Source organism: Galeopterus variegatus, unplaced genomic scaffold (genome assembly GCF_000696425.1).
Source record: "Galeopterus variegatus unplaced genomic scaffold, G_variegatus-3.0.2 Scaffold2055, whole genome shotgun sequence".
Lineage (NCBI taxonomy): Eukaryota > Metazoa > Chordata > Mammalia > Dermoptera > Cynocephalidae > Galeopterus > Galeopterus variegatus.
In genome coordinates this window covers 138,311-163,475 of record NW_007728166.1, presented here as the reverse complement: position 1 = coordinate 163,475, position 25,165 = coordinate 138,311, and the positions used below count along the sequence as shown (strand labels likewise).

The 25,165-nt window shown below is 54.8% G+C and overlaps 1 protein-coding gene across 1 annotated transcript in view; it reads right to left on the bottom strand.

Annotated features, from left to right (window-relative positions):
• Window positions 1-25,159, bottom strand: part of RUNX3 (runt-related transcription factor 3) — a 26,549-nt gene extending 1,390 nt beyond the window's left edge. The window contains exons 1-5 of the mRNA XM_008580269.1: window positions 25,040-25,159; window positions 23,016-23,172; window positions 15,734-15,838; window positions 5,151-5,309; window positions 35-377 (exon numbers count right to left, since the gene is read on the bottom strand). Coding sequence (XP_008578491.1) covers window positions 35-377; window positions 5,151-5,309; window positions 15,734-15,838; window positions 23,016-23,172; window positions 25,040-25,159 — 884 coding nt within the window. The remainder of the gene's footprint in view (window positions 1-34; window positions 378-5,150; window positions 5,310-15,733; window positions 15,839-23,015; window positions 23,173-25,039) is intronic.
• Between the last annotated feature and the right edge of the window lie 6 nt (window positions 25,160-25,165).

The following is a 25,165-nucleotide window of genomic DNA, read 5'->3' as shown; positions in this document are numbered from 1 at the left end:
TGTGCAGGGCGGCAGGATGCGCGGCGGCGAGCGCTCCCCGGCCACCATGGAGAACTGGTAGGAGCCGGACGAGGCGCCGTAGTAGAGGTGGTAGGGGGACGGGTTGGCCTGGAAGGGCCCGCTCTGGTTCTGCGGAGCCCCGGGGTAGGGCGGCGGGAGGTAGGTGTGGTGGAAGCGGCTGGTGGCCGGCATGCCCGCCACGCCCAGGCTGCTGATGCTTGTGCCCGAGGGCGTGGCGCTGTAGGGGAAGGCGGCAGACATGGCCCCCGGGTAGTGCATCCTGGGGTCAGGGAAGCGGCTCTCCGTGAGGGTCGGCAGCGCTGGGAAGGAGCGGTCAAACTGGCGGGGGTCGGAGAATGGGTTCAGGTCCGAGGTACCTGGGGACAGTGAGGAGGAGGGTCAGTCCCAGCCTGAGACCACTGTAGGGGGCCTCTTGATACACGAGGCCCATTCCGGGGCCTCCTGGCTCTGGAGTGGGCCCTGCCCTTCCTGCCCTGGGCTGCTCAGGGGCCAGAGCCCACCATGACTCCTAATTCAGACCCACCGAGGCAGCAGGTGGGAGCAGGTGCCCCGGCCAGAGACTGGCCAGGGGAGCCTCCCCTGGGCAGGAACAGAGGAGGGTGCTTTTCTTTCTCCACTTTAGATCCTCCTTCACAGCCTAGCAGTGGGGAGTCTGTCTAAGGTGTGAAGGTGGGAGCTAAGGTCAGGGGTCAGCATGGGCTCCCAGCAGGCTTGGCTGGGCAGTCCCCACGCTCCACTCACTGTTAAGATCTGACAAGGCCACAGGTGTGAAAGGGTCTCCAATGGCCCTGTGAGGATGGGAGTTGGACTCTGCTTTTGAAAACAAGGAAACTGAGGCAGAGAGAAAGGTTGGTTCTTCTGGCATTGCACAGACAGACCGGAACTCATCACGAGGCCTCTGCTCTCTGCTGGGGGCTCACACACCAGCCTCTCCTGCCCAGTGCTCACACCTGGGCTGTGGGTACTGTGTTCATGACAGTTCTGCCTGCCCTCCCCTCCACCTCACCCTGGGCCTGTCTCTCCATGGCCACCCTGCAGGCTGGAGCTCACTGGTAGCCACCCAGTGACCAGATGCCACCCTCACCTGCCTCAGCAGCAAAGACAGAAGCCAGAGGGCTCCCAGACCCCAACCTGGTCACAGAGAAACACAGTGTCCAGCCCAGAGCCTACCCCAGCTCCCCCAGGAGTTCAGCTCCTTGTTGGGCTCCAAGAAAAGGGTGTTCCAGCCTCTGCCCCCTTCTTTTATAATCACAGACCTCCCAAAACTTCAGCATTCAAAGGGGCTTTGGGATTGAGTATAAACTCCTTGGTGGGAAAACAAGCCCAGAGAGGGTGAGGCACTTGCCTAAGGGTCACACAGCACATGGGACGTGGCATAAAATCCTAGGGTTCTGGTCCTGAGCCCCAAAATGTGCCTGATAGATAACTGTCCCATCTTTGAGGCAGCACAGAATCAAGGTTAACTGTGTGGCCTCTTGAGCCAGTTACCCTGGTTTTGACACTTACTAGCTATGTGTCCCTGGGAAAGTCACTTAACGTCTCTCTGCATCAGTTTCCCCATATAAAAAACGGGGACCATAACAGTTTGTAAAGAATGTTAGTTAATACATGTGACATTCTTAGAATGGAGATGGGCACAAAACAGGGGCCACGAGACTGCAGCGCTGCAGTGGCTCTGATGCCTCCTGCTCTGGGTACCCAGGAGAACGGCCTGCTCAGAGCTCTGCCAAGGTGAGGCCTGACCCCGGGCCTTCCTTGTTCTCTGGTGGCACTGGGGAGGTGGATGGGAGCCCAGCGGTGGCCCAGAGGTGAAGTCTGTCTGCCACAACCCCTCTGTTCCACCCACCGAAGGATAAAGGCCAGGAGAGGCCCCAGGAAGAGACCAACCTCTGCCCCTGGCCCGGCAGGGCTGGTGCCAGCTCCTGTGGGCACTGCTCAGCATGACGGAGGCCAGGCTTAGGGCGGAGAGCCGTGGGTGCCCCCAGCCTCCTGCTTCGTCAGCTCGCCTGAGGTGCTGTGTGACCTCAGGTGAGACTTTCAACTTCTCAGGGCTTTGGTCCTCCCACGTCAGCTGGGGTGTGTTTCCCTCAGCAGCAGGTTCTGGTCATGGGTGTGGGTCAGAACAGGGTGATGCTCCAGGCTCAAGGTGGGTTTGGCTGGCTGCAGCCTTCTGGAAGATCAGGTACCCTCCTCCCTACCCGGTCACTGGGCTGCTCAGTGCTGCGTGAAGCCTACGGTGTCGGAAGTGGCTGGCAGCTGCCACTCTCACCAGGCAACCCCAGTGGGAAAAGGGCCTGTCGCAAATGCCAGCCACTCCAAGTACAGCAAGCACGAGGCTGGCCCCCTGTGCTGAGCGGAGTGAGGTGGGTGCTGCCCACCTGACGGGAACCCCATTCTCAAGACAAAGAAACCCAAACGGGAGCTCAGCATGCGACAGCAGTGCTGTAGCCCAGGGAACACAAGGCCCTGCAGTGGTGGGCTTGGGCCTAGCACGTGTGTCCCTCAGAGATGGGCCTTCCTGGACCTGCCTCTGTCCCCTCCTCCCGCCCTCTCAAGGCCTCCACCCCTCCTCCAGGGTGGCGCAGGAGGTACCTGCCTTCAACAGCTCTCACGTGTCCCCGCCCCCAGCCTCGAGCCCCGGGAAACCCGAGCTGGCCGGGCCACTGTCGAGCAGCCAATCCCAACAGTGGAAGGAAATGTTTATTTTCTTCTCCAAATTGCCCCAGCTGCTGCGTGGTGACTGAATGAACCCTTTGAGCAGTGAGAAGCCCCCATTGTGGGCAGCTGCAGCCGGGGGGCCCAGGACTGGGGTATGGAGGGGCTAGGACTGTGACACTGCTTGCCAGTGACCAATGCTGGGGGTCAAACCTATAAACAGGCACCCAGGGAAGTGGTGGTGGGGGACCCCGAGCATGGAGCCTGAAGGCAGGGGCTCATCCCATCAGAGGGAGAGCCAGTGAGAGTGACTCCCAAGCCTGGGCCTGCCAATACCCCTCAGTGGCAGGGACCTCCTCCTTCTCACTTTATAGAAGAGAAGACTGAGGCTCAGAGAGGTTCAGCGACTTGCCACAGCCAATGCCTGGCAGAGCCAGAATTCCTAGCCAGGTCCACCTGACTGCAAAGTTCATGCCCCTTCTCTGGCTCCGGTTGTCAAGGGCCCTTTCTCTCACCCCAAAGTGGACAGGCCTGGGGAGGGGGAGGCCTGGCTGGGGCAGGGGGCTTCAGAGGCTGCCTGAGGCCCAATGCTGTGGGCAGCTACGGAGGTGCTGGGGACCCTGCCTCAGGATGCAGCAGCGGCACGGCAGGACTGTGGTGGCTACCGCCCCTCAGGCTGGACCTCTTCTCCTCCCGGCCCTGGAGTGGATCAGGGGCCCTGCCTGCTGCAGGCCAGACAGGGCCCTGCTGCAGGGCTGGATGGAGGGTGGGCAGGCCTGCACTCATTCCCAAGTCGTGCCCACCCAACTGTGGCAGGGCAGCTGGGGCTCTCCTTCCATGGAGCTGGTGGACAGGAGGCCACTGTTCATCTCCACCTGCTGGATTCTGGGGCTCCTCTGGCTGGGCCCTAATACCCTGTTGGGGCCAGCTCTGCCTGGCAGATAAGGGCCTGGATGTTAAGCTACTTTACCATGACTGGGACAGCTATTAGGCAAGGAGGGGCATGAGCCCAGAGTGCAAGTTACCTCCTACCACCTCCTGAAGCCAGACCCCCACTCCATATCCCCCCACGGCTCAAGAGCTGAGTGTCTCAAGTTCACCAGCCCAGAGAAGAGGCTCAGAGAGACTGATCTGGGGCCCTGCCCTACCTTGGGGTTTCAGCAGGGCCAAGGCCCAGCTTCCTGAGCCCAGGTCAGATGGTGGGGGGAGGGGGGGAATTTCTCTTCACACTGAGGGGCTGTATCAAGTCCCCGCCACCGCATCATGGCTGGCATGCATGACAAGGGCAGGGGGGCAATGCCTCCCTTAGCAGAGATATCCTGTGGGCCCCCAGCTCAGCATGGCATTGAGAAAGAGGGACGGGAGTGGGGCAGGCAGGAGCTGGTTTGCAGGCCTGCGCTGGGCGCTCCCTGCTCTGGGCCCTCAGAAGTACAGGAAGTTGTTGGGGACAGGTGCTGTGGAGACTTTGGACCTGGTTACAGACAGAATGTGTGACCCAAGGGTGACTCTTAACCTCTTAAACCTCAGCTTGTTCATCTACCAAATGAGCCCTGATCAGGCTCTGGTGAACTGAGAAAGAACAGACACAGTGCAAGGCACCGCCAGCCCTCCGCCTCTGACCAGTCCTGCTGCCAAGCAACCTCTGCCCTTCCTGACCTGGGGGCCAGCGTGCACATGGCCTCCAGTGCCCCCAGCTCACTGACCAAGAGAACCTGGAGAACAGAAGAGAGACTCAGCATCCAACTGTTTACTGAGCACCTGCTGTGTGCCAGGCATCTACATGCTCTGGAAGACCCACCTGAGATCTAGCTGCGATTGCTCCTGCTGTATCCATCTAGGAAAGGGGGACAGAGACCCAGTCTTGGTCCTCACCCCACTTCAGCTCCTCCCTGTTTGGGAGGAGTCTCGGGGCAGGGTGACAGACCTTTCCCAGGCAATGCTATGTGCCTCTCCAGGGCTGGAACATCACTTTACAATTTACAAAGTATGTTTGAGTACAATAATGTCATTTGAACATCACGCAAGTGCTGGGCAGAGGCATCCACCACCATGCCACTTTCAGATGAGAAAGCTGAGGCTAGAGAAGGACATTTTGTGCACAGCAGGGACATGTCTGTCACAGCTCCTGGGACAAGTCATGCCCCAATTTTAGTAGGGGCACTGTGGGATTATCCCCATTTCCAGGTGAGCTCCTAGAGGCAAGGGCTGTGTCTGTTCATGCCAATGCTTGGGGCCAGGCACCATGCATGATCAATAAATGTTTGCCGAGTGAATGAATGAAGGGCCCAGCACAGAGCAGACCCTCAGGAAACATCCACAGGAGTAGCTGAGCACAGCTGCTTCTCTATGAAACAAGGGACTCCAGCAAATGACCTTTGGATGCGCTTTTGGTCTGGGGCAGATGGACTGTGTCCAGGTCCCCCACTCCCCTCTATGCACCCCTTTTGCTGTATTTCCCCTCCCCCATGCCATACCTTGAATTGGGGTCTGGGCCTGGCTGCTGAAGTGGCTTGTGGTGGTGAGTGAGCCGCGGGGGCTGGGCGTGCTCGGTGTCACCCGCATGCGCAGCCGTTCCAGGTCCCCAAAGCGGTCGGGGAACACCTTGGTCTGGTCCTCCAGCTTCTGCCGGTGCCCTGCAGAGCATGGGGAGCCCATCAGCCACTGGCTCCCCAGAGTCTCAGGGGAGACAGAAATGCCTCACTCGTCCTGAGGCCTAACTTTAGGCCTCTGCAGGGAGAACCCTGAGGTCACCACCAACCTCTTTTCTGAGGTTCTCGAAAGACTTTCTGAACAAACAACGGTTATTATGTGCTGCCTTGGGGCTGCCACGACCTCGTCCCTAAACTTCATGAGGAGAAATAATCACTCTTATGCCAGAGGTGGGGCTCAGGGGGCGCTCCAGGTCACAGAGCCAGTGAGTGGAGGAGTCAGGATTTGAACTTGCGGTTCATATCAAAGCCTGTGACCTAAATCTCTCCAACACGTTTGACGGAAGGAGAAACTGGGGCAATAACACACTGAGGTATGGGAAAGTGGCTCCGGCACACTTCCACGGGAGACCAGGAGAGAACCCAGGAGGGCTGCCCCCCCCAACCCCAGATCTGCAAGAACACGTTTGACGGAAGGAGAAACTGGGGCAATAACACACTGAGGTATGGGAAAGTGGCTCCAGCACACTTCCACGGGAGACCAGGAGAGAACCCAGGAGGGCTGCCCCCCCCAACCCCAGATCTGCAAGAACAACGGGACTGTGGCACCTCCAACCCTGAGCCAGCCTGGGACCCTCAGACACGCCTTCCCCTCCGTGGGCCTCAGACAGAAGGGGAAATTCACCAGGATGCTGGGCAGAGGTGGCTTAGGGCACTTGAGTGAGGGGCTGGACTCCCATCTCTGCCTGGAAGCTGAAGTCAGGGGACCAGTGCACGTGGCTTGGGCGTCACACCTGGAGAAAATGGCCAGCATTTCCCACTACCCCTCTGCCATGGCCCACATAGGAAAGACCCCAGTCTTGCTTCCCGGGCCCCAGGGGTGCTGGCAGGATCCAGCTGACCATGCTCCTACCCCCCTGCAGCCTGCTGAGGCCAAGGGAACGCTTCTTGAGGGACATCAAGCTTCCAGGGACCTACCCCGCCACACACACTTTTTCAACAGCTCATTGTACACTTCGCAAGAAACGCGTAAATATTTACAAACATAAAAACATTACAGATAAGGCTCTTTTGATCCGCCCTAAGCCGTGCTCCAGAAGTCCCCACTGTGACCAGTCTGGAAGTTTTTCTTTCCAGCCTTCTTTTGGTCTTACATGCACAGAAAACACAGAGCAAGTTCCCTCATGGAACTTTCTTGAATGGTCTCAGCCTGGGTGTTTCATTCTGTAACTTGCTCTTCTAGTAGCACACCTTGGAGCTCGACCTCAGGTACTTTAACTGTAAAGCGGGGAGACTAACCCAGCCCCATAGACATGACAGAGTTCCCATAAAACCTGGGGAACCCTCCCTGGAACAGTGAGGGCACCACAGGTGTGACACTACACAGCCGTGCCATCGATGTCCCTCATTCTCACTTGTCACATCCACTGTGCAGTTCACTCTGCTGTTCCCCTCAATGGACACCTGGGTCATTTTCAAATTTCCTCTACAGTTCCCTGACATGCAACACTCTCAGGAATGTCCCTGCTCACACCTCCAGGGCTTCTCCAGGGCAGACACTAGAAATGGACGACTCTTTGGAGCCACACATCCTTGGGTCCTATTGATCAGCCTAACAGTGTCACAGCCGCTGGCATTCTGCCTCTCATGACCCCCTTGAGGGAGCAGCCAGGGAGGCAGGGTGGCCAGGCCCTCTTGCACAAACAAGAGAACTGGGATCAGAGAGGCAGAAGGCTCGCCCAAGGTCACACAGTGAGGAATGGGGTGGGAATTCCTGGACCCGGTCCCCCTTAGAAAAGACACGTGGGAAAGGGGCTAAGTGAGAGAAGGTTTGCTTGAGTCCTTGGGTCTGGTGTGACATGGAATTTTCCATATTGGCAGAGAAGAGGAGAGAAGGACGTGGGAGCCAAAACAGAACTCCTCACTGTCCTTCCAGGGACCTGAACGAGTGATCTGTGGGGGACTGGAAAAATGTCAATAGACTGTTGACTGCTGCTGGGAATGAGGGAACAGAGAGAGTCGGGGCCTCGGAAAATAGGGACACAATGGATGCTGGTACCTGCAGATCCCGAGCTCCCCACGTGCCACCACCATGAGCTCAAATGGGAATCTGAGAGCCTGAGAAATGGAGTGTGAAGTCCTGGGGGCCACAATGGGCTCAGCAAGTCACTGAGAAACGGAACCCCACTTTCTCCTCGGAAGAGATCCCAAGCCAAGAACCCATGGGACATGCAGCAACAGGAATGAGACCATGTGGCCTCCAGCCATGCCCTCCCGTGGCTGCCTCCCAGGACCTTTGGCAACAAAGGGGAAAACGTGGGCTGGGGGTGAGTTTTGTAGGAGCTGGGGCTGCAAACCCGGATGCCTGTGGGGGCTGGGCAAGTCACGTAAATGAGGCAAGCAGGATGGGTGGGGTCTGGGGCACAAGTGAGAGGGTGTGCCTTATAGAAGGGCCTTGACTGGTGCCCTGATGAGGGTGGGCCCAGTGTGGCCAGAGCTTCCAATTCCAGGTTTAGGACTCTCCTGACAGGCCTTGGAGGAAATGTTGTTGTCCGTGCTGCTGAGGCCACTGGAAATGGTAGGGTGATGGGGATGAGCTGGGGGACGAATGAATTCAGAACAATCTCAACAGGCAGGAAGCCTGCCGGATGGACGTGGAGACCGCACACTGACCTGGCAGCAGCTTGGGTGCAAAGGATCCGGGTGTCTTAGTCAACCACAAGCTTAAAGTGAGCCAATGGGGCTACACAAAAGCTGGTGCAAAACCTCAGGCCTTGTTATCGTCGTCATTGGTGAATAAAGTCCCCAGTTTCTGAGTCACACCGTGTACAGAGAGTGTTTACAGTTAACACTGGGGCCTGGCGGAAGGAGGGCGGGGTTCACAGCCTGCCTGGGTTCGAGGATGGGCCCTGCCACTGGCAGCTTGGTGGCCTCATGCAAGTTACACTCCCTTCCCCACACCCCAGGCTGCAGTGTCCCCATCATGCTGCCCCCAGGGGTTGAGGTGGCCCAACAAAGTCTGTGGACGCTCTCCACCCACATGGGTCATGCTGTCATGGCCATCACTTCCACCCGTGTTGTGCCCAAGGGAGGCAGGACTGTCACCCCCACGTTAAAGACCAGGACACGGGGGCTGGGATGGTGAAGTGGTGCCCAGAACACAGCCGGCATTTGCACTCTGATCCCCGACTCTGTGTCCAGTGCTCTTTCTCCTGACACTTTCCTTTTTGCTCTTCTTGTTCAGATGGGTCACTGAAGTTTCAGGATGAGCCTACACTACGTGGCTGGTCTGGGCCTCCAGCTATGAATCTGGTAACCTGGCCCCAGAGCACACGGTCCCACCATATGCTGTTTTGCCTTCATGTACGGTAGGCTTCCTGGAGGAGGGGAGTTTTAAGAGCACTCAGGAATTCTTCCTTGTTGCTGTGGAACACTGGAGCCACTACTAGGGAGGGGCGAGGGGGAGCCAGGTCAGCCCCACGTGGCCAGGGCGCCAGAGAGTCTCAGAGCCACGGGGCCAGGGCCTTCACACTGGGAGCAGAACGGAAGTTCCTGTGCCCGAGGAAAGAAGATGAGCCCGCAGAAAAGGCCTCTTTCATTCGGTTACCCACAGTGGGAGCTGGGTGGGGAGCTCTGGCCCTACCCCACTTAGTCACCTGGGGCCCAGCCCTTCTGTGATCTGTGCCTCGGTTTCTCCTGTGCACAGGCTGCTTGCTGGGGCTCCCTCCCTCTGACTGTCCCTGATGTAAGACTGCAAGGATCAGGCACTGGTCAGACTGAGACCCCCAAATGAGAAAAGGCTGGGCTGCTTGCTCCAGGGCCTGCCCCACCACCTCTTCCTGCTGCTGTTGTTCTCAGTGTTTCTCACATGTTCTCTGCCCCCACACTTCAGAGCCTCAGCTCAGGACAGCCTCTGCTAGGAGTGCATTCCTGACCTAGGAGACCCAACCCAAGAGCACCTCCTACAGGATGCCCCTTATCCCACCTCTGGTCTCCCATGGCATCTCTGCAGGCTAAGACCTAAAAGCAGTAGCTAGCAAGAGCAGAAATAATAAAAACAGCAGCTGCCACTTTCTGAGCTCTTTGTCCATTCACTGTCTAAGCAGCTGACATGTGCTGCTTTGTTTCCCCTTGTAATATCCCCACAAGGCAGGTCTACCACTGTCCCGATTTTACAGGTGAGAAAACTGAGGCTCAACCAGTGACAAGCTCAAGGTCACACAGAAGGTGCCTGGCTACCTGCTTTCCTTGGAGCCCATCTCTCAGGAAAGGAGCCTGGGTTTTGAAAATTAGGGGCTTGATAATGGGTGTTGGGGCCAGCCCAGACCCAGGGCAGAGCTGCTCTCTGCAGGTCCAGGAAGATGGGCCTGGGGAGAGGAAGATGAGAGGGTCTCAGTGGATTCCTCAAGGTGCCCTTCCCTGCTCTGAAGCTCAGGGTTGAGTCCAACTCTCTGATCACACCAAGTAAGTCCCTCTTGTCCTCTGGGCCTCAGTTTCCACATCTGTAAAGTGGTTATCATACTGTCTAACCCTGGATGGTGTGAGTCCAACTCTCTGATCACACCAAGTAAGTCCCTCTTGTCCTCTGGGCCTCAGTTTCCACGTCTGTAAAGTGGTTATCATACTGTCTAACCCTGGATGGTGTGGATGAGCTGGAGGACAGATCACAAGTTTTTAGAAGTAGAGTGCCTTGTGGGAAGATGGGGAACGCCTGGGGAAAGCCCCACCTTGGCCTGGGGCGTGGGCTCAGATCACAAACAACTCTCCCAGCCTGGCCCTCCCAAGGGCCCAGGAGACCCAGGCCCACATCAGGCAGCTCCCGGAAAGCCCCACCTTGGCCTGGGGCGTGGGCTCAGATCACAAACAACTCTCCCAGCCTGGCCTTGAGTAGACCCATGATCCCATTTATGGGAGGGCAGATCCCAGCCTGCCCCTCCCAAGGGCCCAGGAGACCCAGGCCCACATCAGGCAGCTCCTGCCCACTGGTGGTCTTGGGCAAGTCCCCCTCTCCCTCTGGGCCTCAGTCGTCTCATCTGTAATACAGGGATCACACACCCTAACTCTGGAGGACAGGTTTCAAGAATTAAACAGCTTACCACATCTTGGCCTTCAAGGAAGGCATCTAGGTTCCAGTTCTGACTTGGCCATCTACTCCTTGGCAATCTACTTCTATGACCAGCCTCATAGGTATACAATGAGGGTCAAAGTGGGAGAAGGACCACAACTGGGGTCACCCAGTGTAGGAGCCAGAGGACAAGATGCCAGGTTGGGGGCCCCCTTACCACCATCCCCAGAGCATCTCTCACCATCACCAGCTGGGCCAGAACAGGGTCCCATTACCTGCCAGGTACCTGGTGCTTCTAGGGGAACTGAGAGTCCATTAGGGCCATCCCCCTGCCTCCATGCTGGCCCAACACAAGCCTGTGCGATAGGAGTGGCAACCTTCTTAGCAAGCATTGCCGATGCACCAGGCACTGTGCTAGGTGGGCCACGCGTGTCGTCTTCAAGGGTCACAACCCTCTTCGAGGCTGCTACGATCACTCCCATTTTACAGATGGGAAAGCGGAGGCACATGGTCAAGGTCACAGAGTGAGGGGCATCCCTGAGATTCAAAGCTGGAATGGTCAGCATGATCCATGGAGCACCTCAGCTGCTGCTAAGGTCTTGGGTTCCCAAGACCTCCAAGAGAGGAGAGCTGGCCACGAGGTCCTGCTGGCAAGAGGCCACCTCCATGTCCAGCCTCGACCAGCTGGGAAGGGAGCAGCAAGTGGGGAGGAGCAGAGTTGTGCAGGGCCACAGGAATCCAGGGAACAATGTGTGCCCCAACTATCAGGCCCTTCACCCATCTGAAGCCACTCGGCAGCCTCCTGGCTGCCTGGTGCGGCCACAACACAGACACAGCAGCCACTGTGTCTGCCCAGCCACGGGGTGGGGCGTCCGGGCCCAAGGCCTGCTCTGCGGCCTGTCAGGAGATTTACACCCGACTCTTAACAACTGCGCGGAATCGCAGGCGGGTGCTGGGCCCGGGGTGGTCTGCTGTGAATTGGCCCCCTGTGAGCAGATGAAAGCGGGTCGGTGGCTGGGCAGGGAATCGGTTTGGCGGGGGGCCAGCAGCAGGGAGGCGAGCTCCCCCCAGGGCTGCAACTGGGGCTTCCAGTGGCCTGGGGTTGATTAGGGGAACCCGGGAGGTCTGAGGTTAACCCCTTCCCTCCTGCTGGGTTTTGGCGGGGGGCCAGCAGCAGGGAGGCGAGCTCCCCCCAGGGCTGCAACTGGGGCTTCCAGCGGCCTGGGGTTGATTAGGGGAACCCGGGAGGTCTGAGGTTAACCCCTTCCCTCCTGCTGGGCGGATTCCCTTGGCACCCCTAGGCCTGCTCTCAGCCTGGGGGATGTTCCTGGGGAGTGTGGGGTCAGGGGCAGTAACCTCTCTCCAGCCTAGGCATCCCCGCTTCCCCACATTCGGAGCTAAGGAAGAGACTGTGGCAGCTTACAGACCCTGAGGGGCCCGGCTGCAGGCTTAGGGTCACTTTTACTGCTCACGCCACGCCCCCGGCTGCCACACCTGGCCGTCTGGGTCACTTCCTTCAGGCCTCTGCTAGAATGTCACCTCTTCAGAAGCCCCATCCCCTGACTCTCCACCCCTTCTCCCAGCCTTGTTCTTCTTCCTTGTACTTCTCACTACGTGAAATTAAATTATTTGTTGACTTCATTTATTCATCAAATATTTATCAGGCACCTACTAAGTGCTCGTGTCTGCATTCCCAGGGTCTATTTGTCTGGAAAAGCAGAGAAAAGAACCCTCGCCCTGTGGAGCCTATGTAATAGTGGGGGGAGATGGATAATAAATGAAATAAATGAATGAGCTATGCAGCACCTTAGAAAGTGATCAGTGCTCAGGGTAAAATGGAAGCCGGGGAGGGTAGGGGAGAGTGGTGGGCGGCTGTGCATGTGCAATATCTGCAACAGGCTGGCCACTGAGACGCTTGAGTGGAGACCTCAGGGTGGGAAGAAGGGAGCCACGTATCTGGGGGTGTCTGAGGAGGAGTGTTCCAGGCAGACGGAACAGCAGTGCAAAGGCCCTGAGGCAGAAGTGTGCCTGGCAAGTCTGAAGACCAGCTGGGAGGCTGGGTGGCCGGAGCAGGGTGAGCAAGGACGAGGGGACAGGAAAGAAAGGCAGGGGGGCTACAGCACAGATTAGGTGGGACCTTGAGGGCCATGGCAACAACACTCATTCCCCATCTCGCCTAGTGCTGGGAGTACAGTCCCCAAGAGGGAAGGAACCCACTTGGTGGGTTCACTGTGGTGTCCCCAGCACAGGGAACATTGCCTGACACATGGTACGTTCCCCGAAAACATTTGGTGAAATCATTCCATGTACATTTTGGGGAGGAAAGGGCCCACATGGAAGATCCCAGAAACCCCTGCCCCCTCTGCCTCAGGCAGGCTTAAAAACCTGGGTCCTATTCTTCCATGTACCAGCACCCGCTAAGCCTGGAAGATGGTGTTAGCCATTCCCAAATCTGGTCCACACCAGAATCGCCACATGATGTACCACCTCCCACACGAATCCTGGGTCTGGTGCAGCAACCTGCTTTCTTAACCAGCCCCCAGTGACTCTGAGGGACACCAGCACTGAGAACCTCAGAAACCAAGGCCACACAGGCAGGAAGCCACCAAGCCAGCCTTCAAACCCAGCTGGCCACCTGGCTGCAGGTCAGGCATGCTCTGCAGGGCACCAGAGGGGAACGACCCGGCCACAGAAGCCACAGCCGGGCCTCAGGGATCTGCGGACTCCCACTCCTGAGCTCCTAGTACCAGCCCTTAGTCCCACCCACCCCACCGCACCCAACCCCACAGAAGGCTCAGACCTCACATGGGGATCGGGGGCTGCAAAGCAGGAAAAAAGCCTGGAAAGGAAATTCTGGAGCACGAAAGGCTGGTGATAATCCATGAGGGGTTTGGGGAACTTCCTTCGGGCCAGGCAGCTGTAAACTCATTTAGCCTTCACAACAACTCCCGAGAGCAGATACTAATAGTATCCCCATTTTACAGATGAGCATGTTGAGGTGGAAAGGCCCTTCCAAGCAGCCTCCCTTTTCTGAGCCCCCAGGGTACACTGAAGTTCACATGCAGCAAGTGGTTTTGCCTCCTTGGCCTCTGTCTCCTGCTCGGGAGGCTGAGGATCAATTAACAGAGACTTTGCACAGAGTCTTGCATACAATGGGTGCTCAGTGACCGGCAGCTGTTGAGCTGGCCTCTTCCCTCTTATGGATGGGGAAACTGAGGCCAGGAAAGGGGAAGGATTGGTGCAAGGCCACAGACTGAAGGCTGGAAGCCAGAGTCCTGGTGAGACCCGATCTCAGGGCCAGGGTGGGCCAGACGCAGGAGCAGCAGATCCTAAGGATGGGGGACCCCGAGAAATGCCCCTCCCAACTCTGTTCTATAAATGAGCTTCTTCTACAATTTTCTTTGAACAAGTCACTTTAAAATCCTCCATATTCTGGCCTCTGCCAAGGCCCATAGAGGGACACCATCTGTCTTAGGTCACACAGCAAGCCTGGCCTCTGACTCTGCTTGTCTCCAGCCCAGCTTCCTTCTCTTTCTCTTGCTGCCTTATCCTGTGCCACCCCTTCCCTACCAGCTCACTTCAGAAAAGGCCATCTCAGGCCTGGGGCATTCCAGGAGAGAAAAGCAGGCAGAGGGTTCAACTGGGGGCTCCCAAGGGCAGGGCCGAACTTCATGCTCATAGAAGGACCTCTATACGGGAGGGTGGGTTGCTCTAGGCTGGGCAGGGCTGCACATGGAGGATCTCAGGGATGCCAGGCTCTGCCCTGCCCTGGGGACCTTCCCACCAAGCTCCAAGACCCCTGCTCACATGCCTCTACAAATAGGTGCTCACTTCTCTTTGGAGTGGCTCTTAAATGCTGCATCCTCACACTGAGCCCAATTGTGCCTCTGGTCCATCGGTCCATCCCAATTCTGCCCCTGGCAACTTACAGCAGGACTGTCACCTCCTTCAGTGGAAACTTTATACCTGCACCTCTATTACCATGGCCTGGGTTCTCAGCAGCCACCTTGCTGCTCTCAAGAGAAGGTCACTATCAACTAACGGTGGTAGTGGGAGTGTGGGGGGCAGGGACCAGGGATAACAGAACACCACGGATCCAGTGACTCGCAAGGACTATCCATCTGCTACAGCCATTTACTGTCCACATGCTGCCACTGATCTCCAGGCCTGCAGGGGTGAGGGCATCATCCCACTTTGTGGAGGAGAGAGCTGAGGCCCAGAGAGGTCAGTAACTTGCCCAAGGTCCCACAGAGGATAACAGCCCTGGCTAAAGCAATCGATCACCTGCCAAACCCCCTGTAAGTGCTTTAAACAGATTAACCCATTTCCCCCTCACAATAGCACCATGAGGTAGCTGCTTGTGTGTGTACCATTTTTCAGGCAAGGAAACCGAGACATGGGGTGTGTTGTCTAAGGTCCCACAACCAGGCAGGCTGGCTCAGAATCTTCTCTCTCCATGAAATAATAAACATGAAAGGGTTTTCTAAACTGCAAAGAGTCAAAGAAAGAGGACAGGCCACTCTCAACACGCCAGGCTGAGTACGCCTCGGGTGGGGGCAGTCCGGACAAGAGCTCTGGGATAGAGTTCAGGAAGCAGCCAGTTCAGAGCTGGCCACCTGCTTCTCTGTTTCATTCGCTTGGTGAACACACACCTGTGGCCCACCCTCCAGCCTTCCCAACCTTAGTCTGGCCTTCAGCAGGTGGAAGAATTAAACAAACTCCCTTTGATGGATCAGGACTCCCTCCACATAGTAGGTGCTCAATAAATATTTGCAGAAACATACTTTGCATTCCTGATCTCACTTGTGTGGATTCTGGGGTCAGAGTGCCTATGCTCTGTGTGACTTCAGCAAGTCACATGCTAAGATTCAAAGACACAGTTTCCAAGGAGGGGATGTGCCCTCACAGACCGGCTGCTGCCTTTGGATCACTCCCGCCCTCTGTCCACCCCTCAGCCACTGGTAGAAGAAGCTGTGGATGGAGTAGGGCAAACCTGGCGCGACCTCCACCCCAAACACACACACACACACACACACACACTCTCTCTCTCTCTCTCTCCCACAAACACCCTATTTGAAGCTTTTTCCGTCCTTTTCCTTCCGTGACTCCCTCAGCTGGCTCCAATGGGCCAGCATCCCATGGGGGAGGCAAGATCACCAAGCTGGTCCTGCCATCCCCTCCCAGCTCCTCACTGGCCTCCCACAGTCTGTGGTTAAACCCAGAGGGGTTAGGGGTTTGCCAAGAACCACAACCCCCTCAGGAGGGCTCCAGGGACTCAAGGCACATGTCTGACCTTGCTGCTGCCCCTCCCCCACCGGACAGTCCCCCTGTTAGTGGCACTTACGTCTGGGCTCTCGGGGTCCATCCACGGTCACCTTGATGGCTCGGTGGTAAGTGGCCACTTGGGTAGGGTTGGTGAACACAGTGATGGTCAGTGTGAAACTCTTCCCTGGGGGAAGTGGGCGATAAAGGCAGGAGGTTGGCACCTGGAGCTTTCACAACACCCTGGTATCCCCTCTGCACCCCACCCCTCGGAGCCCCTAACTTTCAAGATGGGGCAGGTGTTTCCCCTCTGAATCTGGGCAGAAGGTGGGGCTCTGAGTGAAGTTCAAGCTGCTGGGTTTGACATTCAAGGCTCCTGGGGATTTGGCACCAACTTTGTCACCCCGCCCCCATGCTCTGGCCACCCTGGCTTCTTAACCTTTCTTTATGCTGTTCCTTCTGTTCAGAGAGCCACACGATTTTGGAGTGGGAAGCAAGGACAGGTATATATACACAGTATTTTTTTTTTTATCTGAAAGTAATTAGTGATCTTTGTAGAAAATTTTGAGAACACAGAAAATATAAGAAAAGAAGAAAACCCCACCCACAGTTCCACTAGGTGGAGATAAACACTGTTACGATTTAGATGTTTTCTCTCCCAAACCTTTCTGTGTGGGTATGTGTATTTACACAGTGGCAGTGGCACTAAAATATATTTTTGTACCCTGTTGTGTTTTCATTTAACATCACATCAGAAGCACTTTCCCATGTCATTAAAATTTCTTTATAAACTTCATTTTTAATGGCTGCAAAATATTTCAACACACAGAAGCCTCATCTTTTATTTATCCACTTCCTTATTCTTGGGTATTTACGTTGCTGCTGATTTCTTATTGGTGTGTGCAGCTGGAGCTGGAAAAGGACTGATTTGGGAGCTGTAGACATTTCATTTGTAGACACAACTGTTATTTCCAGAAACCTGTTCTATTTTTAGATAGACACTTGGCTCCAAAGTCTCCATTCAAAATTCCTGCGAGGGGAAAAAACTTTTCAAAACTACTTTAAAAAAAAAACTATTTAAAATAAAGTGAAAATGACTTTCTGTGTATAAAATCTTTGTCTGCACCTCTGCTTAGTTCCTTAGAACAGATTCCAAGACATGGTGAGTGATTTCATCGCATCAGAGGGTTGGGACATATTTACGGGCGCTGATCTCTCTTGGAGCGAGATGACTCTCCAGAGACATCTATGTCATCATGAGCAGCGTGAGGCCATGTCACCCGAGCACCATCGGCTCTGCCACCCTGTCTATCAAGAAGGAAGATCTTTTCAACTCTCTTGATTTCATTTGCCTTTCTTCTGTTACCAGTGAGACTGAAACTTTTTATATGGTTATTATCTGTCATAATCCGACACAAATTATCACTTCGTAATCTTCTATGCTTTCCTGTTCAGGCGTTAGTGTCTTCTAAAAATCGCTGTATACGAAGCTTGTTAGCACTTCCCATGTCACGTTTGGGGTGATCAGTGTCCCAGCTCAGTGGCCTTTGCATCTCGCTTTCCGACGCTGAACTGATTTTCATTTTCAGCTCTATCTCTCATTTGTGACTTCTACCATTTTTATGTTTGGACAGGTTTCCACACAGAGAAAGCAGATAAGGCTTACTTTCAGTAAACAGCGTTCTCTCTAATTTCTACAGTGAGTTCTTTGATTTGTCTCGGGGTTTACTTGTTGGTATGGCATAAAGCAAAGAGTTTTCCTCATAGGGCAACCCAATTTTCCTAGCGCTTTAGTGGGAGTCCCCCTCTCGCCCTATTCCCTATTACAATCCAAAGCCTCACACTGTATGAGTTTGGTGGTGGTGGTGTGGGAGAGCTTCGCTGATCTCCCAAGTCAGAGTTCACCTACCCCTGCCTGTGCCTCTGTGTATCCCCGTCTCTGACCCCAGTAGAGGCCCGGGAACTCCCTAAGGGCAGGGGCCAAAGGCCTTGCACACCAGTCCCTCAGGGATAGCAAAGGACGGCCACCGAGGGAGGCTGCCCGAGTACCTCCCTCTGCTGTCCTCTCAACAGCTGTCCTCCCAAGGTGAGCAGGAAGGTTTCAACATCCCCATTTCATAGGTGGGAGATAAAGCTCAAGGTAGGGACCAATATCTTATGGTTCCCTTTGCACAGCTGGGTGCTTGTTGGTTGAGTGATCAAGTAAAAATTCTAGCCCCAGAAACAAGAGTCCAGAACAAAATTAAACCAGCCAGGCTACCAGGGGCCACGCCAAAGAACCCATGGGGTTTTGAGACGCCGGGGGGGAGTTTAAAGCTAAAGAGCAACTGAGGTATGGCTCCAACTGAGAAATAGGGTGCCTGCTCTGGAAGACTTTTCTTGAGCAAGCTGGCGGGAGGCAGGGTTGGAAATGCTAACGGCACTTTCCCCTGCAGCCCTGGGTCAGAAGAGCAACCGTCGCTCACTCTCACCCACTAGGGCTCTTTGCATGATTTCTGGAAACAGAAAGTGCAGATCGTCTAGGGGAATGCTGAGCAGGTGGCCTCAGGCTCCCTGCCTGTCCCTTCTGGGACCTTCCTTCTCTCACTCTGAGGTCATTTCCCTCCTGGATGCCCTCCCGCTCCAGCTAGCCAGGCACTCTAGGGGGCCCGGGGCCTCTGAGCCTGCCATCACTTTCCAGCACCTCCTCGGTTCTGTGGGGCACCACACTGATGTGGAGATGAGGCAGAGAACCCGGAGCCCTACTGGCCAGACTTGACACAGGGTCAATGGGCCCCGATCCCCTGCTCAGCAGCCCTGGACACAGCTGCACCTGACAACTTTCTAAAATGCTCCTTCAGGTCTAGACTGAAAAGCACCTTCTTAGTGAGGCCTTCCCTAGTCACTTTATCTAAATTAGGCCTCCAAGGACCCCTCTTAGAATTGAGTAGACCTGTGTACTGGGACAGGAAAAAAATGACAAATGTATTGTCTCTTGCCTCTAACCGAAATTTAGTATCTCTCTCAAGTAAGAACATAGACAACACACCACAGAGGTTTCAGCAGTACCTGTGACCACGTTGCCAACAGACCTCACAGATATTTACATATCGTCATCACCCCCCAGGTGCCTGCTGAGAGGAGAGAGGGAGTTGGTAGGACAGGAGGAGTGGGGCCTAGTAGCAGGAGTAGAAGCGAGTAGCAGGTGTCATGTGCCACAGGAGGCAGGGACCCGTGAATCAGGGGTAGGAGAAGGCTGTCCCCCGAATGCCCCACGACTCTTCCTGGCCTGCCCAGCGGTCTCTCTGCCTGGTGGTGACAAACCTACCCACCCCCCATCTCTCTCAGCTTGCAGCAGGAAGCCAAGAAGACAAAGGAGGTAGACAGCTCTGGGCAGGGGCCCCTAGCAAACCTGCCATCAGCCAGGAATCCAGGAACTGCAAATCCAGGCACTCCCAGGGCTGGCCCCAGATATTCCTGCAGGGTCTAGGGCCCTGGAGCAATCAGCAAGTCAGCCAGATCCAGCAGTGTGGCAGCAGTGTGGCAGCAATGTGGCTGTGGGCAAGTCCCTGAGTCTGCAGCTTGGGTTCCTATGTGATAAGCCCCACCCATAGGAGCTGCATGGGCAGCCAGAGGGGATGGAGGGGATGTGTCTCAGTCTCAGGGGACCTTTGGGCTTTCTCAACATTGGCCAAGCAGCCATCTATCCCCGCCCCCACCAGCAGTCCCCCCTAAGCTTGCACCCACACCTCTCACCCCAAATCTCTCTCTACATACTATTTCTTTTTAACTGGTTAATGACACTTCAGGAGCTTATGTGCTTTTCATTTTTGGCCTAGGCCAGTGGCCGCCTCCCAGAAGGCATTCTGGAGATTTGTGGTGGTGTGTGGTCAACACCATGCCAGGGCAGCACTGTGGCATTTAGAGATGGGACGTGTGTACAGGGAGGGGGTACTGCCAATGACTAGCATTGCACAGGGTGATGAGGAATTCAGTCTCCCAGGAAGTAAAAAACTTGCTTATAAAAATTCTCTGAGCCATGAAATTATCTCAGCTTTACATAAAATGAGGCTTTTTCTTTCTTTCTTTTTTTTTTTTTTTGCACTTTTCATATCCACTCAATTTTCCAGGAGGGAAGACGGTTCTTATTTATTGTTGCTTATAAAAATTCTCTGAGCCATGAAATTATCTCAGCTTTACATAAAATGAGGCTTTTTCTTTCTTTCTTTCTTTCTTTTTTTTTGCACTTTTCATATCCACTCAATTTTCCAGGAGGGAAGACGGTTCTTATTTATTTATTTATTTTTTAAATTTTGTTCAGAACTTTGCCAAGAGTTGTTAACAACTTCAGAAAACCATGGCACGGATGCATTGATGGCAAGCAAGGTGGAGTTCAGACCCTGAATCCTGCAAACCACCTGCCTGCCTGCTGCAGCGCTCCCGGGCTTGCGCACAGAGGGAGGGAGTCTGTCCACCTGTGTAGTCTCACCCCGACGTGTCCACATTCAAGTTTGCATTTTATTATAAATTGCTTTCCCCTTTTCCCTCCACTATAGCTATGGAATTATATAGATTTTGAAACTGCACGTAAATAGGTAGGTTATGTTACCTGCAAATCTCACTGTGGGACAATAAAGGGCGCATTACAAAGTGTTTATTATAAGAAAGTCGCGCTGCAGGGCAGGAACCTCAGCCCTAATCACTGCAGGGGACAGTGATGGCCTGTTTTTCTCTCCCTTTGTTTCTTGGTTCACTCCTTCAGCTTGTGGTAAGAACTCTGGGGTGTTACTTTGTGTGTGTCTTTCGTGGAAAGCTATCTTCCTGGAATTCAAACAGAATCAAGGACTAAAAAGTGAGGAAAGAAGCAGAAGTTTCTGCCTGGCTTCTTAGTCCCGGCAGAAGTCAGAGAGCCAGGGAAGGGCACTGGGTCCCAAACCCCAACTCGTCTGCCTCTTAAACTGGCTCCGATGGTCTGTACTGACCACTGATTTGTTCTCTCAGCTGGGAATTTCCCAATCGGTGGGACAGGCACAGCAGATGTGAGGCTGCATGCCACCGGACCCCTGCACCCTCCTTCCCCGCTGCCAGCCGCCTCCACCTCTCCCACTCAACAATTCACACCTTCTGGGTTTCCCCCACCCCCGCCCAAACCACACTGTAATCAGAGAATCAGTGACTGTCACCGCTCAAAGGGACCTCAAAGGCCTCCTTGGGTCCCAAGCATTTGAAGTAACAAAATCTCTAACATCTATCAGCTCTCAATATATGCCAACAGATAGACTTGTATCAGTGTCCTTAGTCCTCCCCAAATTTCATGACGTAGGTACCATTCTTATCCCCATTTTACACATGAGGAAAATGAGGCACAGAGAGGGCGAGTCATCTGTCCAGTGTCATCCAGCAAGTCACTATCAAAACTGGGACTTAAACCCAGACTGGGCGATGACAGAGCCCAGGCTCTTAAAGACCATGAGACTCCGGGAGCATGTCACCCTGTCAAGAGTTCCACAGGCATCAGAACTCCTAGTAGACCTCTTCCTGCCTCCCAGGATCACTGAGACTGGTGAGAGAATGGATGTGAGAGTGGTTTATAAACGCAGCCTCCTGCGTCTTCCAGGGCCACAGTCCCGTCCCAGCCTTAGCTGCGCCCACTACAAGAGCACACTGATAAAGGATGCTTTGGAAGCTTCCCCCCACCCTGCCACACGCTCCCCTTCAGGCCTTCAGGGGATGGGCGCAGGTCTGCGGGTATGAAAGCCACAAAGAAACCATTTTCAGTGCGTAATGGCCAGACGAGGTCTCAGTAACTCAGATAATCGTTGTCTCTTCTCTCTATATCTCACCTCCCAGGAAAGGGAGGAGGGTGGGAATGGGAGGGAAGAACCAAGTTCCTGACGCCTTGCTGGGCTTCTGGTCCGACTTCACTTTCTGCTTGCCTCACAAGGGGGCAGCAGCTATAGTGTCCCCCTACACCTGAGCCCGCAGACCCGGACACCACCCTGCAGTCAGTAGAGCCACCAGCCTCGCCTGGGATTAAGTTGCAAAGGGTTTGAGAGATTGGGGATGACAAAAGGGGCTTGGAAACTAATTGGGAGCAGCAATGAAAGCTTAATTCATAAAAGCAAACATTTTCCATCCATCAACCTGCAACCAGTTAAGGGCAACGTTTGAAAGAAATCTGTGCGTGGGGAAGGAAGCCAACAGGAACAGGAAATGTTTGAAAGAATGTAAACTATTTCAGTTTCATAAAAAGTAACAAGTAAACAGTTATTACATGCAAATAATGCCCTGGTTTTAATTAATGCTGAAAAGTCAAAATATGTTTGACATTTGTATGTATACATTGAATGCTGCAGAGGAAAAAATGGTGCCCAGATGCCCATTTTGGAGTGGGGCTGGTTGCTCAGGGGGAACTAAAACCCTGAGAAGGCCTTGTTTATTGGTGATGAAAAGTACAATTCTGCTTCAGCCGCTTCGGGGAGCAGAGGGAACCCAGCTTAGTTTCTTAACAAAGCTGGAGGGGCAGGCCTGGTGCTTGGGAAGGGCAACTCCTGGCTCCAGCCACTTCTTGGCAGGCTGGTCTTAAAGGGCCAGTGGACCCTTAGGTCTCCATTTTGCTGGGGCAGGGTTTCTAGGACTTCTTCATTCAGGAATTAAGTGATGATGGGTTTCAGGTCCCAGCAGCCTGCCACTCAACAGCCCCTGGAGGCAGCCACTGTGGCGTCTGGTCCTGCCTTCCTTCTGCTGCCCAAGGAAGATCAGACAGGCAGGGTGGCACACCAGCCCTGACTGCGGCAGGAGATTGCAGCCTTCAAGCTGTGCTTCCCAACATTCAGCATCCTGCACCGTTGTTAGTTTCTATTCTAAACCACCTCGGAGCTCAAAGAGCTGGGGAAACTGTGCCTTTGGGAGACCACGGTTGGGAAGAAGTGGCCTCCAAGCGTGGAGAAATTCTGCCCCTGTGGAGAGAGTGGCTGGCACTGCAGAGAGTGAGTGCTTGGGCACTGCAGACCAAGGACGTGTCCTCCAAGTCCCCTACCAAAAGACCTATAAGCTCCCTTTTTGAGTTTGTTAATCCACAGTCTTTCCCCAGCATCTTTTGTAAGACCACAGGTGCTCAATCAGGAAAGAGGGCTGGCATGGAAAGCTTCAGGAGTTAGTAAACCCCAGAAACTGGGATAAAATTGTATCTTTTTCTAGCAAGAGACTATAACTTCCCTTATTCTGTGACACTCTGAGGGATTACAAACTGCTGTTTTAGACAGAGCTGCGTCTGAAGACCTGTTTCTGGGGCTTCCACTTGGACACCAAGGCTTTTCGCTCACCTTCCTTCCCCCCATCTTCACCACTGCCAGTCGGGCTGGCAAAGTCTCTCTTTCTCTCACCTCGCCCACTGCGGCCCACGAAGCGAAGGTCATTGAATCTGGCCACCTGGTTCTTCATGACGGCAGAGGCATTGCGCAGTTCAGCGGAGTAGTTCTCATCGTTGCCTGCCATCACGGTCACTACGGTTCCATCTGGCACATCCCCCAGTGCCACCACCTGAGGGCACGGGGGCGGGGGTAGGGGGAGAGCTTAGAAAGGCAGAGGGAGGTGAGAGAAAAGAGGGGAGGGGCTGCACTGGGAAGCTCCCCTAGGTCCCAGGCGCACTGCGGATTTCTCTAATTTGAGGTGGAGAAGCAGCTTAAAAACAATAAAGACCTTCCTCCAAATATAACAGAAACAAGATGAAATCTCTACCCTCCATACCAAAATCCTAATCAATTGGTTAAGCATGTCCCAAGAAATCACCCTTTCAATTAAACTACATCTAAGTGAGAGCTGTGCATTAGCTCAGTCACTATGATGTGGGATGCACTTCCTCTGTTGTCTTCGGCTTAAGCAAAAGAGGAATCAACACGCTCCTAGCAACCAAGTCTCCAAGTAAAAAGAATATCAACAGTAATAATACCAGGGCTGCCCTTTACACTCAATATGCAAGAGCCACTTGGGGTACGAAATCTGTCCCTGAAATGTGGCTCAGGCACAGTTTACTGGCCTCTGCAGAGCCTGAATTCGTTATGCAGAGAAAATGCAAAATGCAGAACAAACTGCTGTTTTGAGAGGGGTCAGCCAGAAAACCCCTTTACAGCGAGAGGGGGGCTTTTGATAACATCTGCATGCACCTGCTGGGAATTGCAGGGTGAGGATGGGGATGTCCCTCTAAATACGTCTCCCCCACTCCCACCCCAAGGAGCAGGCAGTGGCAGATGCTTTCTGAAAAGGAATCAGACTCTAAACAGCCACAGCAATTTAAACGTGGCTGCCGCGTGCAAGGACTAGGGATCCAGATGGTAAAAATTTCAAGGAGAAAATGTTTGGGGTCTGATTAAAAAGGCCAGATTTCCTGTCAACATCCTGTCTTCTTTTAATTTCAAAGACTTCTTTTAAGCTCCAAGTGACAGTAAAACCTCCGATCTGACGATTAAAGTCACACGGGCCTGCTCCCCTCCTCCTCCCCAGAGATTTTCCCCCACGGTATTTTAGGATGTCGCACGGGAGACCTCAAAGAGCCACTCATCCTTTTTTCCAATTTGGAGTCGTCTTAATGGGAGCAAGGACGGGCTCGGCTGCCGGTAGACGCCGTTTCCAGGCACCTCTGCGGGCCTCCCCCCACCCGTCCCGCCGGCCCTTCCTGCCCTGCCCTTTCTCACGGCAGCTGTGAGAGGTTTAGGGGAAAACCAAGTCGTTTTCGTTTCATCTCGCTGCCCCCTTAAAAAAATGAAAATGAAACAGTCGCCTACTCCCTGATATAGAGAGATCATCTGAATGACTGGGGGCTGCCAGGGGTGAGGGCACCCCCAATCTCAGCCTGCCATTCGGGAGGCAGAATACCCCAGCGGCAACCGTTTAGGGTGCAGGGCCCCCGTCCCCGGCCTACGGTCGCCTCGAGTAAAATTTCAGAAGCCAGAAGCTGAGGGTGTAGCAGGAAGTGCTTCTGAAGCGGCGCAGGAGGAGGGGTGCTGGCAGTGGAGGGTAGGCCCTATTCGCTCTCCGCACCCCATCTCCGCTGTCCTCGCCTTGGTCCCGGGGATCCTCTTCCCGGATGCCCGCAGGGCTGTGTCCAAGGGATCCCGGCTGGGGGAGAGCGGAGCCCCACCCGCCGGTTTCCGCACGAACGTCTCTACGCAGGGCTCCCCGAAGCCCAGGCGGAGGGAGGCAGTCCCCCCAAAAGTCATCGTGCAGGACGCATCCAAGAGGGAACGCCGAGGTGCGAGGGCCGAGCGCGCAGCGACCGAAAGCGCCCTCGGCCCGGCTTCTCGGGCCTCGCCCCCGTCCCTTCCCCACGCCACCCGGGGCCTTGGCTCCTGCGGCCGGGGCGCCGGGAGCCCCAGGGCCGGTGTCCTCCCGCCCCGGGCCCCGCACTCACCTTGAAGGCGACGGGCAGCGTCTTGTTGCAGCGCCAGTGCGAGGGCAGCACGGAGCAGAGGAAGTTGGGGCTGTCGGTGCGCACGAGCTCGCCCGCGTGGTCCGCCAGCACGTCCACCATCGAGCG